Source organism: Leopardus geoffroyi, chromosome B1 (assembly GCF_018350155.1).
Source record: "Leopardus geoffroyi isolate Oge1 chromosome B1, O.geoffroyi_Oge1_pat1.0, whole genome shotgun sequence".
NCBI lineage: Eukaryota > Metazoa > Chordata > Mammalia > Carnivora > Felidae > Leopardus > Leopardus geoffroyi.
This window is the reverse complement of record NC_059327.1, coordinates 31,164,119-31,178,482: the sequence shown is the minus strand read 5'-3', so window position 1 is coordinate 31,178,482 and position 14,364 is coordinate 31,164,119. Positions and strand designations below refer to the sequence as shown.

Here is a 14,364-nt window from a genome sequence, read left to right as displayed (position 1 = left end):
CTTAGGGCCATCCTTTCTTTCCTTTTTTTTTTTTTTTAAGTTTATTTATTTATTTTGAGATGGAGAGAGAGAGAAAGAGCAAGTAGGGTAGGGGCAGAGAGAGAGAGAGAGAGAGGGGGAGAGAAAATTCCAAGCAGGCTCCATACCACCAGAGCAGAGCCCGATGTGGGGCTCGAACTCATGAACCGTGAGATCATGACCTGAGCCGAAATCAAGAGTCGACGCTTAACCGACTGAGATACCCAGGTGCCCCAGGGGCATCCTTTCTGAGTGAATTGAGAGCATACTACCAAATATGACTGCAGAGGCTGATTTTGAAGTAAAGCCTGTTTGGTGGGACTGTTCTCTCCCTCCCCAAGGCCACTGGTCTACTCTGATGGGCCTTTCCGGGGAAGGTTGACCCCATACTGCCTACCGATGGGCTCTCAGGCTCTCCCAGTCACTCCCTGTCTGCTCTTTCTAAGTCAGGGAGACAATTTCTGCTCATTGTGTAATTTGCCACTCTTTTTTTTTTTTTTTTTTTAATGTTTTATTTATTTTTAAGACAAAGAGAGACAGCATGAGTGGGGGAGGGGCAGAAAGAGAGGGAGAGACAGAATCCAAAGCAGGCTTCAGGCTCCGAGCTGTCAGCACAGAGCCCAATGCTGGGCTCGAACTCACAAACTGTGAGATCATGACCCGAGCCGAGGTTGGACGCTTAACCAACTGAGCCACCCAGGCGCCCCATGTGGTTTGCCACTCTTAAAGGTTTTACAGATTATAAATGACCCTTCGTCCCCACACACAGATTTCATTAGCCTGGCCTTTGATCTCGCATACCGTGTGCGTGCTGGGCCATTTGCAGGCTACCCCAAGCCTCACAGAAAGGGGTTTTATGAGGTGCTGACATTTTGACAAGCTTTTTATCTGACATCCCAAATTGACTGTCACCGGCTCACATTGGCCATTTCCTTCTGTGTCCACTAGGTTTAGGTCATTAGCTGCGCACTTAAGTGAACCTGCCTGTGTTTTCGATACTAAAAAAAAGCCTAGGTTTGAAGAGTTGAGGTGAGTGGTGTTCGTAGAAACACCAAGAAGGTGGTGGTTAGTCAAGGCTGTAAAGGCTGTAAAACAAAGTGGGTTTGGACCCCAGCTCTGTGAGTTTGTGTCTGCATGACTGCAGGCAAGGCTCCTGGCCACAGCCCCCCATCTGTGACGCCAGCATCGTGAACGTGTCTGCCTCTCTACTGTAAGCATCAAGTGAGATAAGGCTTGTGGTAGCACCTTGTAAATCGCTGGGAAGCTGTGCCCATGTGAGGTTGTATTACTGCTATCAAATGATGCAAACGGTGATACGAAGTTATACCATGGTTCCATTGTCCCATTCCCTTGGAAGAATACTTCCAGAGGGGTGGATATATTTCTCTAACATGGGGAGCTCTGGTTATGCCTGCATTAAAGGGGGAAAGTGGAAGAAAGCTGAGGATGTCTTCCCAGGACCGTCTTCAGGCACAACGCTGGGTGTGGAAGCTGGGCCTTCTGTGCCTCGCTCCCCGCCTCTCCTTTCCCACCCTCAGACTCCAGCTCAGACTCCTGGGCTCCCAGGGTGATCTGCCGGCAGCCTGGAAGGAATGGCTGTCTCATTCTGGTGGGCATAGGCCACAGGAAGGGAAATCTGTGGGCAGGAGGCGTGGACTGCAGGTGTGGGAAGCTCCTGGTACCCACCCGCTGCTTCCTTCCTGTGGCAGAAGGAACCCTGACAGGTGCTGTAGCTTGTAGACCACAGGCTGCTGCTCCCAGTTGCTTATCCCGGGATTTGCCTGAGAGTGAACAGAGTCCCAGTCCCCACATCCATCTCCCGCCGAATATTGAGCCCCAGGACGACTGCAGGAAGCGGAGGAAGGAGGAGGAAGGAGATGGGGGTGGGGTGTGGGTGGGGGAGGAAAGAGAGGACACGGCTGGGGGGAATGAGAGAGGAAAAGAGACAAGAGCGAGAAATCAGAGGCCCTGTGCAGGCCAGCTGGAGAAGGGTCTGCTGTTCAGATGCCCGGCTCAGGACCTTTTGAATAAATGTCAGAAATGTGAGTGGAATTTAATGAAGTAGGACAGAGCTCCCGGGGACACCAGCATTGAAAATGCTGGGGCAAAAGAGGAACCAGGGGACGACTATTCAGAGAAGCAGCAGCAGACACGCGGAGCGCTGTCCGGAAGCTGGGGCGGGCACGGGGCAGCAGGCCGCTGCGGACAGTCATGCCCCAAGGTCGTGGAGGGCAGTGGTGGTCCCCAGGGGATGAGAGGAATTGAGAGCTCGCTCGGGGGGGGGTATTGGCTCAGTGGAGCCGTCCAGAAGCGAATGGGAGGTGACAGCGTGGGGCATCAACAGCATTCCGCTCTTTCCAGAGCTTGGTGGGAAGGCAAGGGTGGGAATGTGTCGTAGGCAGGAGGATCGAGCAAGGTCATTTCCTCCGTGCACCCTGCAATGTATTTTTTCTTCCAAACTAGACTTTAACCATTTTAAGGGTATGGTCTGTATCCTCTATCTCTGTTCCCTCTGAAGCTGGCCGATCATCAGATCACGTAAGAGGTTGTTTGCTTGTTTTATAAATATTTTTTACTGGATCTTGCTTCGGCCCTTATTCCCTCCGGCCTCTGGCTTAATGATTCTAGCAGTGATCGCTGGATGCCGAACAATTAATCATGGCTGAGCTTGGTTTATGTGAATATATTTGCTTTGTTCTAAAAGCAAGATTTCACGAAAGAGAGTTTGACCAAGAGAGAAATAAGGGAATTCTTCAGGTGCCTCCAGGTTCAGGCAGTGAGGGGCATGAGTTTATATTCCTGCACATGTCAGGCTGATGATGCAGTTTTCTGTTAATTGAATTACTGAACTACATGCTGTAGTTATAAAATATTAAAGGGCTAAGACTGCATTTTACTTCTCAGAGATCCACACCTCCCTGTCCACTCTTGAGCAGAGGCAGTTAAGAGTAGGGGCTCTGGAGTCAAACGTCCTGGGGTCACCTCTGCCAGCCAACAGTTGTACCGGCTAAGACCACGTTATTGACCACCTTCCAGAGTTCTTCCCAGGGCCTTGCTTGGCCGAAGCACAGATGGTCTGAATGTTGCAGAGCTTCTGTATACATCTCTGCGATTTAAGTAACATGAACAAGTCACGTAACCCCACTATTCTCTGCTTCTCCAACTGAAAACTGGGGCCACCACTGGCTCCGACCTTAAGGGGGCTGATGTAAGGATTCAACGAGGTAAACCATGAAAGATGGATGAAATCGTACCAGACATAGGAAGTGTCTGATAAGTGTTAATTATTTTTACTATTACTCCCATGTTTTTAAGTTTATTTATTTATTTATTTTGAGAGAGAGGGAGTGCACGAGAGAGCATGAGCGGGGAAGGGGGCAGAGAGAGAGGGAGAGAGAATCCCAAGCAGGCTCCTTGCTGTCAGTGTAGAGCCCGATGTAGGGCTTGAACTGACGAACCATGGTCATGACCTGAGCTGAAATTAAGAGTCAGACGCTTAACCAACTGAGCCACCCAGGCACTCCTACTAATACTCCCATTCTGAAGTATGTGGATTATACTTACGTTAAAGGTAGTCACTTTGGCGGGTCCCCTTGCCCGGCATTCAGGAAGGCTGGGATTTAAAAACCAGCCATAGCGAGTCTTTCTGGCAGACGACAGGAGAGCTGTGTGTGCCTAGGACTTTTCCAGGGAATGCTGGGGATTCTCAGATTGCATGGCTGGACCCCTCAGAGGAAGAGGTTTCTCAGCGCTCCAGTACTGAGTTGGCCAAGGCCTTTCTTACCAGAGGAGTGTATGATGTTGCGTCTCTCCTGTGCCTATTGAGAGTCTTTTGTATGCCGGACCTCCTGCTGGATGCTTTGGGGGAGGCAGGGAAGAGGAAGTGAATGACGGTGCTCATATTGGAAGAGCACTTTGTTGTTTTACAAACCCCATCTTACTGAGCACTCCAGCTGTGTTATCGTCACCAGCTTGTAGATAAGAAAATCAGGCACAGACCTTCTAGGTAGTTCAGCTCGTAGGAGAATGCTTCTTTGCACTGTTGGAGAAGCAGTGTATTTGTGCAGGCAAGTAGGGAGCCCTGTCCGCATGTGCCTTAGAGGCACGGAAATACTTCACAAATACTTCACAAGGGGTTTACTTGTGGTAGTTTTCCTTATAGAGGAGCATGTAACTGTCTTCCTGCTGGTGTTTATTGGGCGCAGCTCTGTAGCAGGCATTCGTCCCGGGAGTTCCCATGGCAGCTCGCTTACACCTCCCTGGAACCCTGGGCGTTACGTACTAGTATGGGCTCCATAGAGGAGGGATCTGAAGCCCAGAGAAGAGGAGTGTCGTGAAGAAAGCCACACTGATGAGTAAGGGGCAGAGTGGGCCAGGCACTCGGGCGTCTGACCCTGTTCTTTCCTCCACTACCTCTCCTCTGGGCACCCCTTACGCTCCCAGGGACAGGTGCTTTCTCTTCCCTTTCTGCTTTTTTTTTCCCCCCAAGAATAAAACCGTGTTCTCCTAGCTGGCACGCCCGGGGGCTCCCAAAGGCTCTCATCTCTCCACCAACAAAAGGCATTCTCTGCTGAATAGGTCGCCCGGCATTTTGCTGAGTAGATGCCAGCTCGATGCCACAGAGATGAGCCAGCAGTGGTTTGTGTCGTCGTCTCCCTGATGGCTTGCTTTTAATTCAAGTCCCCTGATTCATCTGGGATGAGAAAGGGAGAGGCAGACGCACATACAGCTAAGTGCAGGGACTAGAGAATGAGTCAGGATGATTCTGGAATGCGAGGCAGGAGATGGGCAATTCTGATAGAGTAAATACCGCTGGCGTGCGGGGTGCCGTGTGTACTGACCAAGCGGGGTGTCTAGAGGTGGGCCTCCGTGCGACTGTGGGTGAGGCTTCAGAGAGGCTGGAGCCAGAGGGGGCCCCAGCAGGGGTCCCTCTCTTCTCTCCTCTCCACCTGCTTACCCCCTGCGGACTTTTGGGGGTGGTTCTGCTCAGCCACTTTAATTCCCTGAACAGGGCCAGCGGTGGTATCTCTGTGTGTTTTTGATAATGCTGCCCCCCTGGAGCTGATCAGAAGCCCCAGCTGCTGTCCTTTGGAAAACTTGGGGTCTTGGATTGTGTCAGTGTGGACTTCCTGGTTGTCATGTTGTGTTGAAGTTAAGCAAGATGTTACCCCTGGAGGACACTGGGCGGAGGCTCTGAGGATCTCTTACAACTCCAGGTGAATCTACAATTACCTCAAAGTAAGAAGCTAAACATAAAATAGGGTCTTTTAAACACTGCAAACTCCAGAGGAGTTCTGTATTTGAATCTCAAGGTCCAGCTCCTTTACCGTGTTGTATACCACCTTGCCAATATCCAGTAAACATAAAAATGGGATACCAGGGTGCCTGGGTGGCTTAGTTAGTTGACTGACTGCCTCTTACTTTCAGCTCAGGTCGTAATCCCTGGTCCCAGGATTGTGGGATCGAGCCCCATGTCAGGCTCCACACTTAGCGTGGAGCCTGCTTAAGGTTCTCTCCTGCCCCCCTCCCCTTTCTCCCTCTGCTCCTCTCCCTTGCTCATGCTCTCTCTTTCTCAAAAAAAAAAAAAAAAAAAAAAAAAAAAAAAAAAAAAAAAATTAAATTAAAAACAGTAAAGATACCAAAACCACCCAAGGCAAAAAGGAATGAAGTATTGATACATGCTCCCCCAGGAATGAACCTTGGAGACCTGCTAAGTGAAAGAAGCCAGACCCAAAAGACCACATGCTGTAGGATTCCATTGACACGAAATGTCCGAAAAGGGCCAATCTACAGAGACACAAAGCAGATTAGTGGTTGCCTGGGGCTGGGAATGGGGAAGGGCGGCAGATGGGAACGGGGTTTTCCAATTGGAGGCTGGTCGCAGCTCTGTGACTAGCCCAAACACCGTTGAGTTGCACGGCTTACATGGGTGAATTGCACAGTATGTGAATCACGTTGCAGTAAAGCTGCTAAAAACATGTCGGGTCTTAGGCTTTTTTTTTTTTTTTTTTTTTTTAATGTTTTATTCATTTTTGAGACAGAGAGAGACAGAGCATGAACGGGGGAGGGGCAGAGAGAGAGGGAGACACAGAATTGGAAGCAGGCTCCAGGCTCTGAGCCATCAGCCCAGAGCCCGACGCGGGGCTCGAACTCACGGACCGCGAGATCGTGACCTGGCTGAAGTCGGACGCTTAACTGACTGCGCCACCCAGGCGCCCCTGGGTCTTAGGCTTTAAGTGAAGTAAAAAGCGTCCTTTGGAAACGGCTGGTGTCTTGCAGATGCGAGCACTTCTGGCTGCTGGTTGTAAGTTCTGAGTTCAGGCCACTGCCCCGGGGCATGTTCTTGGCTCTCTCATAAACCAGATTCATGGGCCTCCCACGGAAACCACAGGGTGTTTCTGAGTGTTCGTCCCAGGGGGGTGAAAACTCAGTGCGTGCCAGGCATTTTTCCAGGTGCTTTCATCCATGCTTCCTTCACCCTCCTGCAGCCCTGCACGGCGTGTACTTTCGTGCCCGTGTTTTGTATATGCAGAAATCGAGCTCCCGTGGAGTATACACAGCAGGGCAGAGGTGCCACCAGAACCGGGACGGAGCCCAGAGCTCTTGGATCCCAGGGTCCTTCTCTTTTCACCTCCTGGTGGAGGGCTGGGTTGATGAGCTCTCCCTCACGTCTTACACAAGGGGAAAAAGTCAGCTGCGAGGCAAAAGCCAGCAGGCTCTTGCAGGGACAGCTTAGGGAAATCACCGGGGACAAGGCCTGAGAGTTCCAGGCAAATCCTTTGCAGGCTTGTGTCTTCCAGTGGGTCATCTCTGCTCCCTCCGGAAGTGAGGATGACATTCTGCCCTGTGCCCTGGGGCAGCTCTTCCTAGGAGAGAGCTCCTAGGGAAAGGACCGTGGGAAAACGTGAGGAGGCTTTCCATGGACACGTTTCTGAGTGTCATTCGTTTTTAGAGGAAACATGTTTATTTCCCTGGAGCTCTCAGCTTTGTCTGTATCCTGAGTTTTCAAGAGTTCGTAACCCTAGGAGCTGTTTTTTGGACATGGAGGGAGGCTACGGTATTTTTCCAGCCAGGGAACCTGATGTTTTTTTGTAAGTGGCAATGCTGTTGTGTAGTAAAACGGGGTAAAGATGGGCATGAGTGAGTTCAGGTGCTTGGAGAAGAAAATGGGAAAAGATTTGCACTCAGTGATCCAAGGCAGACCCAGCAGCTCCAAGAGAGATGATTAAAAACCAGATTCTCAGGGCGCCTGGGTGGCTCAGTCGGTTAAGCGTCTGACTTAGGCTCAGGGCATGCAGGATCTCATGGTTCGTGAGTTCGAGCCCCACATCAGGCTCCTCGCTTCCAGTGCAGAGCCTGCTTGGGATTCTCTCTCTCTTCCTCTCTCTCTGCCCCTTCCCAACTCTCTCTCTCTCAAAATAAATAAGCTTTAAGAAAATGCAAATTCTCAGGTTCCAGCCCAGACCTACAGAATCTGAAACTCTGGGGATGTCCAGGAACCTGTGTTTTAATAAGCTCTCAAGAGAGTTCTTAAACACACTCCAGTTTGAGTAGCTTAGCACCAGACCTCCTTACATATGCTTGAGGCTGAGCCGGAAAACTGGTCACGTTCCCAGGAGACCACCTCCTTTGGCGCTTGACCTGATCTTGCAGGGAGGCATGCGAGCTGGAAGGGAACATGTATTCATTTATTGAAAATGTTTGTTGAGCACTTCCTTGATCCAGGCGCTCAGTCCCTCCTCCGAGGGAGTTTACATCCTCGTGGGGGAGTCAGATAGCAAACGAGGGGGGATGGATGCAGAAATACTGCAGATGGGGATGCCACGCTGGGATGGTGACATTCAGCCAGTGAGGGGGAGGCAGGGATGCCCAAGCAAAGAGCCAAGAGAATGGGTGTCCAGAGAGAGAAGACGGCTGGTGGAAAGTTCTGGAGGTCGGGCGGAGTTGGGCAGCTCAAGTAATGGCAGGGGGCCGATGGGGATGAGCCAGGGGGAGGGGCAAGAGAGTGTTGGAGAGATGAGACTGGATCCACTGGACTCTTCACAGGGGAGTTTAAATTTGGCTCTAAGGTGCTGGACAGCCACCGAAGGATTAACCGGCAGAGTGGTAGGATCTGGGGAAAGATTTGACAAGATCCATCTCTCCGGCTGCCTATGCAGGCTGTTGCGGTGGGGCAAGCGACGAAGCCAGGGGCGTGACTAGGGAGATTCTGTCCAAACTGTATTTGCAACAAAGTTCTATTTTCCTCCTCCTTGTCTTCTGCCTCCTCCTGCCCCTCCTCCTCTTCCTCCTCCTCCTTTTTTGCGGGGCGCGGGGTGGGGCACAGTTGAAGAAAACTGGAATTGTTTTGCCAGGGTTTCTGTTAGCATTTTACAGACGGAACTGACTTGCATCCCAAGTGTGACATCCTCATTGCTTTCGTTAGATAACACTATACGTATTACAGTACCAGCTAGGCGCTTAATTACATATACGGCTACTGATGGAAAAAAAGGACGTTTCATCAAAAGACAATTCAGCTCAGATGTGCACATTTTTGAGACGTACAAAACCAAGCTCGGTTGATGACGGTTGAGCAGCGTCTGCAAGATTTGATCCATTTCAGAAATTTGAGCTCACTGGCATTGCCTGGGCTGGCATTTTCTTAGCCGAGAACTACTTACCTGGGTGTAGGAAACCTAATATTTTATTTAGAAGAATGACTCATTGCTTTAGGGGTCAAGAGTCCTGGGTTTTGTCTTTTTTTGTTGCGTAAGTTTGATTTGATCTTGGACAAGTCATTGCAGTGCATATTTTAGTGTGTCTGTGCAGAAGATGGGTAATAATTGTTCTGGTCACCCTCTTTTCATCAGGGTAACTGGGCGAGAGCTCTCTGAGACTTAGAGATATTACTACCTGTGCAAAGGCCCTGTGGCAGAAGGGAGCAGGAACTGAAAGGTAGCTCACGCGGTTGGAGGAGAGCAGAGTGCAAAGGGAAGTTGATCCAGAGTGATGTTGTTAGAGGGGGCAAGGGCCAGGCTGGGCAGAATCTTGTAGACCTTGTTGGGGACTTTAATCTTTATCTTAAGGGGAGACCACTGGAAGATTTAAATAGGGGAATGACAAAAGATTGATAGATAGGCTGTCTCCTTTAATCCTCACAACAAACGTGTGCAGCAGTTAATATCCCCATTTTAAACCAGCACAGAAATTTAGGGTAGTGGCGATTGAGTAGCTTCCCCAAGAGCGCACTGCTGGCAGGTAGGCAGGTAGTGGAGCCAGGAGACAAACTCAGTTCACCTGGAGTCCAGAGCCCCCCTTCTTCAATCTCAGCCTAACTCAATAACTATATAACAATAACCACTGTTTTAAAAGACGCTTTGAACTCTTAAGACGAAAAGATCTCCCTTACATTACAAAGTGGTATTATGCTGCAGAAATATGAGCGCCGACGAGAGATCGGATACGCTGGGGAAGCTTTGAAAGCCTCAGCCTGCGTGGCGAGGGTCCAGCATCTTCGAGTTCCTTGCCGTCTGGTGGGGGGCGCCTCACAGCCAGCTATCGCCACACGGAAAGGTTTGGCAGCTCCGGCCGGCCATCTGACACTGCCATTGTCCGTAAGGACTCATTGTCCGTGAGATGTCCCGAGGTACCTGCTTTCAGGGGCTCTGAGCCAGGCAATCAGATCCGGGCAGTTCATGCGTGGTTTCGTGGGAGTAATCGTGCCATGCCAAGGTTTCTGCTTTCTGCTTTCTCCCTCTCGGGGAGTCCGTTGGTTTCAGTGGATTCTTAGAAGCTGGTTGTAGAGATCACCATCTCGGTTGTGGACCCAAGAAGCCTTATTCAAGGTTGAGACGGGAAAACTGCTGCTGACCTGTGGCCCTCGAGCCTTCTGTTGATGACGACAAATGTTTGTTCTTTTCTAGTTGACCATGTCGTGCCCGAGCCCGGGACAAGCCTGCTGGCAGCCTTCGACCAGTGGAGGGAGTGGGCTGACAGCAAGTCCTGCTGTGACTACTCTCTGCACGTGGACATCACGGAGTGGCATAAGGGCATCCAGGAGGAGATAGAGGCCCTGGTGAAGGACCACGGTAGGTTATGCTGACCGGCACCTCCGGGGATATTTCCATTTCGGTACACGAGCTGGCACAGCTCTCTGAAGGAGAGCTCTGTGAATAGCGCTTGCAGACCCCCTGTGCCTCTCCTCCATGCCTGCAAGGAGAGACGGTGGGGCCGCAGCTGGTGCCCACTGGAGGCAGCCAAACCCAGCACGGCAACGGAAGCTTTCGTTGACGGGAGAACCGGACGGAGCCTCCCCAGGGGGACCGGTTCCTGTGTGACAACTGCACACAGCTTACTGGTTTGAGGGAACTGCGCCCAGCCAGGTTGGAGAGTTGAGGCCATGGGACTGATTTGCCTTCAGAGGATAAGAACGCCGGTCCCAGTGAGGATTCTGGACCGTCATGGGCGGGGGGGAGGAGGTGCCCAGGATGCCGAGTGGGGGACTCTTCCTGCAAACCCACGAGGACCAGGATAGACTTGAGGGTGAGGAGGCTCTGGGACAACCTGAAAGGTCTTTTTTATCCCAGGGGACTATTTCAGGGAGTAGGATTCCAGGGGTTGGGCCCTGGAGGATTCCCAGGCAGGCTACCTCAGGGTGCCTTTGGGACCCTTCCGTCCACAGGGACCTTGGGAGTTCAGGTGCTAATGCCAAGTCACTTCATCTTCTGGGGTCTTCTTGAGCTTGGCTATAGACTAGACTCCTAGGGTGTCCTCTTGGCTTCATGGGATCTTAACGGTCAGGGGAGCGCCTGTTGCTTTCGGGTTCTGAGACTTCTAAGCCCAGGAGTACCGCTGTGGGTAATATAGCAGGAAGGAAGTCTCTAGGTGTGGATACGGTAGGTATCCGTGAATACGGCCGAAAACGCCCAGGATGACTCTGGAGTCTTGGGTTTAGTGTGTCTTCCTCGCATTAGCCATATGACCTTGGGGAATTACTTAAATTTCATGAGTCTCCGTTAAAAAAAAAAATCACATGAGGGTATTGGACTAGATATCCTAAGATTCTTTCTGGCACAAAGGTTCCACCTAAAAGAAAAGAAGTAACCCTTGACCTTTCTCGCTTTTGAGAATACAGAGTCTTAAAGGGTTTAACTTTCCATACTTAAACTGAATCGAATCCAAATCAGGCGAGAGTGTCACCATAGCAACTGTTGCCTGGCCAGAGAGAAGGGTTGGGATGTCCCGAGCCACTGAGCCCGGGCAGCGTCCAGCACCTCCAGGTGGCTTGAATTAAACTCCAAGACTAGAAGGTTGTCAGTACAGTTGTTTACCATTGTGATGGATGTCAGGCAGGGATGTTTGGTCTGGTGCCTCGGGAGGCAAGGACTCTGAAATGCCAGGGTGAGAATTGCAACATCAGCTTATTGGACGCTTCTTACTTAAGAACGTTTCTTTTTCTTTTTTTTTTTTTTTTTTAATGTTTATTTATTTTTGAGACAGAGAGAATCAGAGCATGAATAGGGGAGGGTCAGAGCGAGAGGGAGACACAGAATCCGAAGCAGGCTCCAGGCTCTGAGCTGTCAGCACAGAGCCTGATGCGGGGCTTGAACTCACAGACTGTGAGATCATGACCTGAGCCGAAGTCGGATGCCCAACCAACTGAGCAACCCAGGCGCCCCAAGAACGTTTCTTAAAAATCAGCTTGGATGGAAGTCTGTTTACCAGAGGAAAGATCTAGATCTTGTAGATCTTCACAGAATATTCGAATTTGTTTTCTTCTCAAAGTCACAACAGCTGGGGGCAACTTTTGTTTTTATTTTTTCACTTTGTATTTATTTTTATTTTATTAAAAAAAATTTTTTTTAACATTTATTTATTATTGAGAGAGAGGGAGACACAGCATGAGCAGGGGAGGGACAGAGAGAGGGGGAGACACAGAATCTGAAGCGGGCTCCAGGCTCTGAGCTGTCAGCACAGAGCCTGACGTGGGGCTCGAACTCACGAACTGTGAGATCATGCCCTGAGCCAAGATCAAGAGTCGGATACTTAACTGAATGAGCCACCCGGGTGCCCCCATCTTAATCATTTTTAAATATACATTCAATGACATTAAGTACATTCACATTGTTGTGCAACCATTTCACCACCCATCCCCAGAACTTGTCATCTTTCCACACTGAAGCTCTGTACCCATTAAACACCAACCCCCCAGTCCCTCCTACCCCCAACCCCTGGCAATCCCCATTCTCCTTTTTTAATTAAAAAAATATTTTTTTTTAATGTTTATTTTTGAGAGAGAGAGAGAAACAGAGCTCAAGCAGGGGAGGGGCAGAGAGAGGAAGACACAGAATCTGAAGCAGGCTCCAGGCTCCGAGCTGTCAGCACAGAGCCTGACGTGGGGCTCGAACCCATGGACTGCAAGATCTTGACCTAAGCGGAAGTCAGACACTCATCTGACTAAGCCACCCAGGCACCCCCCCCCCCCCCCGCCATTCTACTTCCTGTCTCCGTAAATTTGACTTGTAAATGGAATCTTACATATCTGTCCTATAGTGACTGGCTAGTTCCCTTAGTGTAATGTCCTCAGGGTTCATCCATGTGACAGGATATTCTTCCAGCTTTGGGCTGAGTGACATTCTGCTGTATGACTGTACGACATTCCGTGTATCCATTCGTCGGTCAGCGGACACTTCTGCCCTTTGGCTAATGTGAATAACGTTGCTGTGCATTTGAATACACGTAGAGGTACAGGCAACTTCTAAGTTCGGTATAGTTTTAAACTTAGAGAAAAACTGTCAGGATGCTAAAAGCTTTTGCACCCTCTTTTACCAATTCTTTATATTTCTGTCTCCACCTCTGTCTCTGTCTCTCCCGTCCTTCTTCTCTCTCTCTCTCTCTATACATATATGCATAGTATTATACCTTTCTTAGTCGCTTCCAGATTATTTGGTTTATTTATTAAAGTCCTGTGTCCACCTCTCTATTTTGTCTGTCCACTAGGGGTCAATTCCTTCCTGGTGTACATGGCTTTCAAAGATCGCTTCCAGCTAACTGATTCCCAGGTAAGGAAAGTTGCCTTTTCTGAACAGGCATTTGGTACATTTGGGCCAATGTCATTGTCTTGGAAGCTGCCTCCGGTGTATGTATGTCCCTTGGCTTCATGGGACATGGCTGGTGGATGAACTCCCTGATGTAACTTTACCTTTAGGGAGGGTCTGAAGCCAGTGCCCTGGCCCCCAGGGCTCTGGAGTCAGCCTCAGACCTGCCTCTGTGGGACAGCGTAGCCCAGAGATGTACTTAGAGCCACCTGAGCAAACCTGGCGGAGATCTGGGTGTCATCCGTGACCCTCCCCTACTCCGCGTCCCTTAGGTTATGCTGCCCCTGTTGATTACCGAGCGGGCCTGCTCGGCCACGTGTGGCCGGAAGCCTTGCCCTGGGGGCCTGTCCACAGAGCCAGCCTTAACAGTAGCGGCCGCCGGTGCCGTTTCTGACCCCTGTGGCCGGCAGGGGAGTGGCTGTACCTGTGAGCAGGTAGATGGACGTCCCTGTCTCTGATCCCCTCCCCTCCTCCAGATCTATGAAGTATTGAGCGTGATCCGGGATATCGGTGCGATCGCCCAAGTCCACGCAGAAAACGGCGACATCATCGCGGAGGTATGAGGCCCTCTTCCTCATCGTTTCTTCATGACGTGCAGGGTGAGAGGTGGGCTCGGGAGCGGGAAACCACTTCTGTGGCTCAGCTGCAAGGAGGAGAAACAGGGTGACCTGGTGTGACCGCCCTGGGCACGGTGCTAAGAGCCTCACCAGCAGCGTGGATGTCGGGGACGTGTGCCTCTCTGCATTCCGCGGGACGCTCGGCCTGTTCCCTTTGCACAGAGAAGTCAGTTCTCTCGTGCCGTAGGGCAGCCGCCTGTGGGTGGGCGACATGGGCTTCCACGTACAGACATTTTACACTGTGGCCCAGGGCCGGGCACGCGTGGGCTCTCAGCATCCCCGGGGAGAGCTGAACACCTGCTCAGGCAGGACTGGGGACAGGGTACTGAACCCTTCTCTTCACGAGGCCCTGGCATAAGAGCCGAGTGATCATCTCGCCCGAGTAGCTTTTTGGGTAAAAGGTCTCTAGCGATCAGAGCATCTCAAGTGCAGCTCTCCCTGACGGCCTGGCTTGCTTTAAACCTTGCAGGAGCAGCAGAGGATCCTGGATCTGGGCATCACGGGCCCCGAGGGACACGTGCTGAGCCGGCCTGAGGAGGTGAACATCTATGGAAAGCAGAAGAAACAGGCAGAAGAAAGAGAAGGGGGAGGCACTGGGAATGTCCCGCACACTGAGGATTGACACTTCCTTGTTCTGCATTTTTACCGCG

At 50.9% G+C, this 14,364-nt stretch overlaps 1 protein-coding gene across 2 annotated transcripts in view; it reads left to right on the top strand.

The window, feature by feature from the left end:
• DPYSL2 (dihydropyrimidinase like 2) overlaps nt 1-14,364 on the top strand; it is a 134,764-nt gene that overhangs the window by 93,094 nt on the left and 27,306 nt on the right. For both annotated transcript variants that reach the window (XM_045456686.1, XM_045456690.1), the window contains exons 4-7: nt 9,924-10,088; nt 13,000-13,061; nt 13,574-13,654; nt 14,184-14,252. In XM_045456686.1, the coding sequence (XP_045312642.1) occupies nt 9,924-10,088; nt 13,000-13,061; nt 13,574-13,654; nt 14,184-14,252 (377 nt within the window). The remainder of the gene's footprint in view (nt 1-9,923; nt 10,089-12,999; nt 13,062-13,573; nt 13,655-14,183; nt 14,253-14,364) is intronic.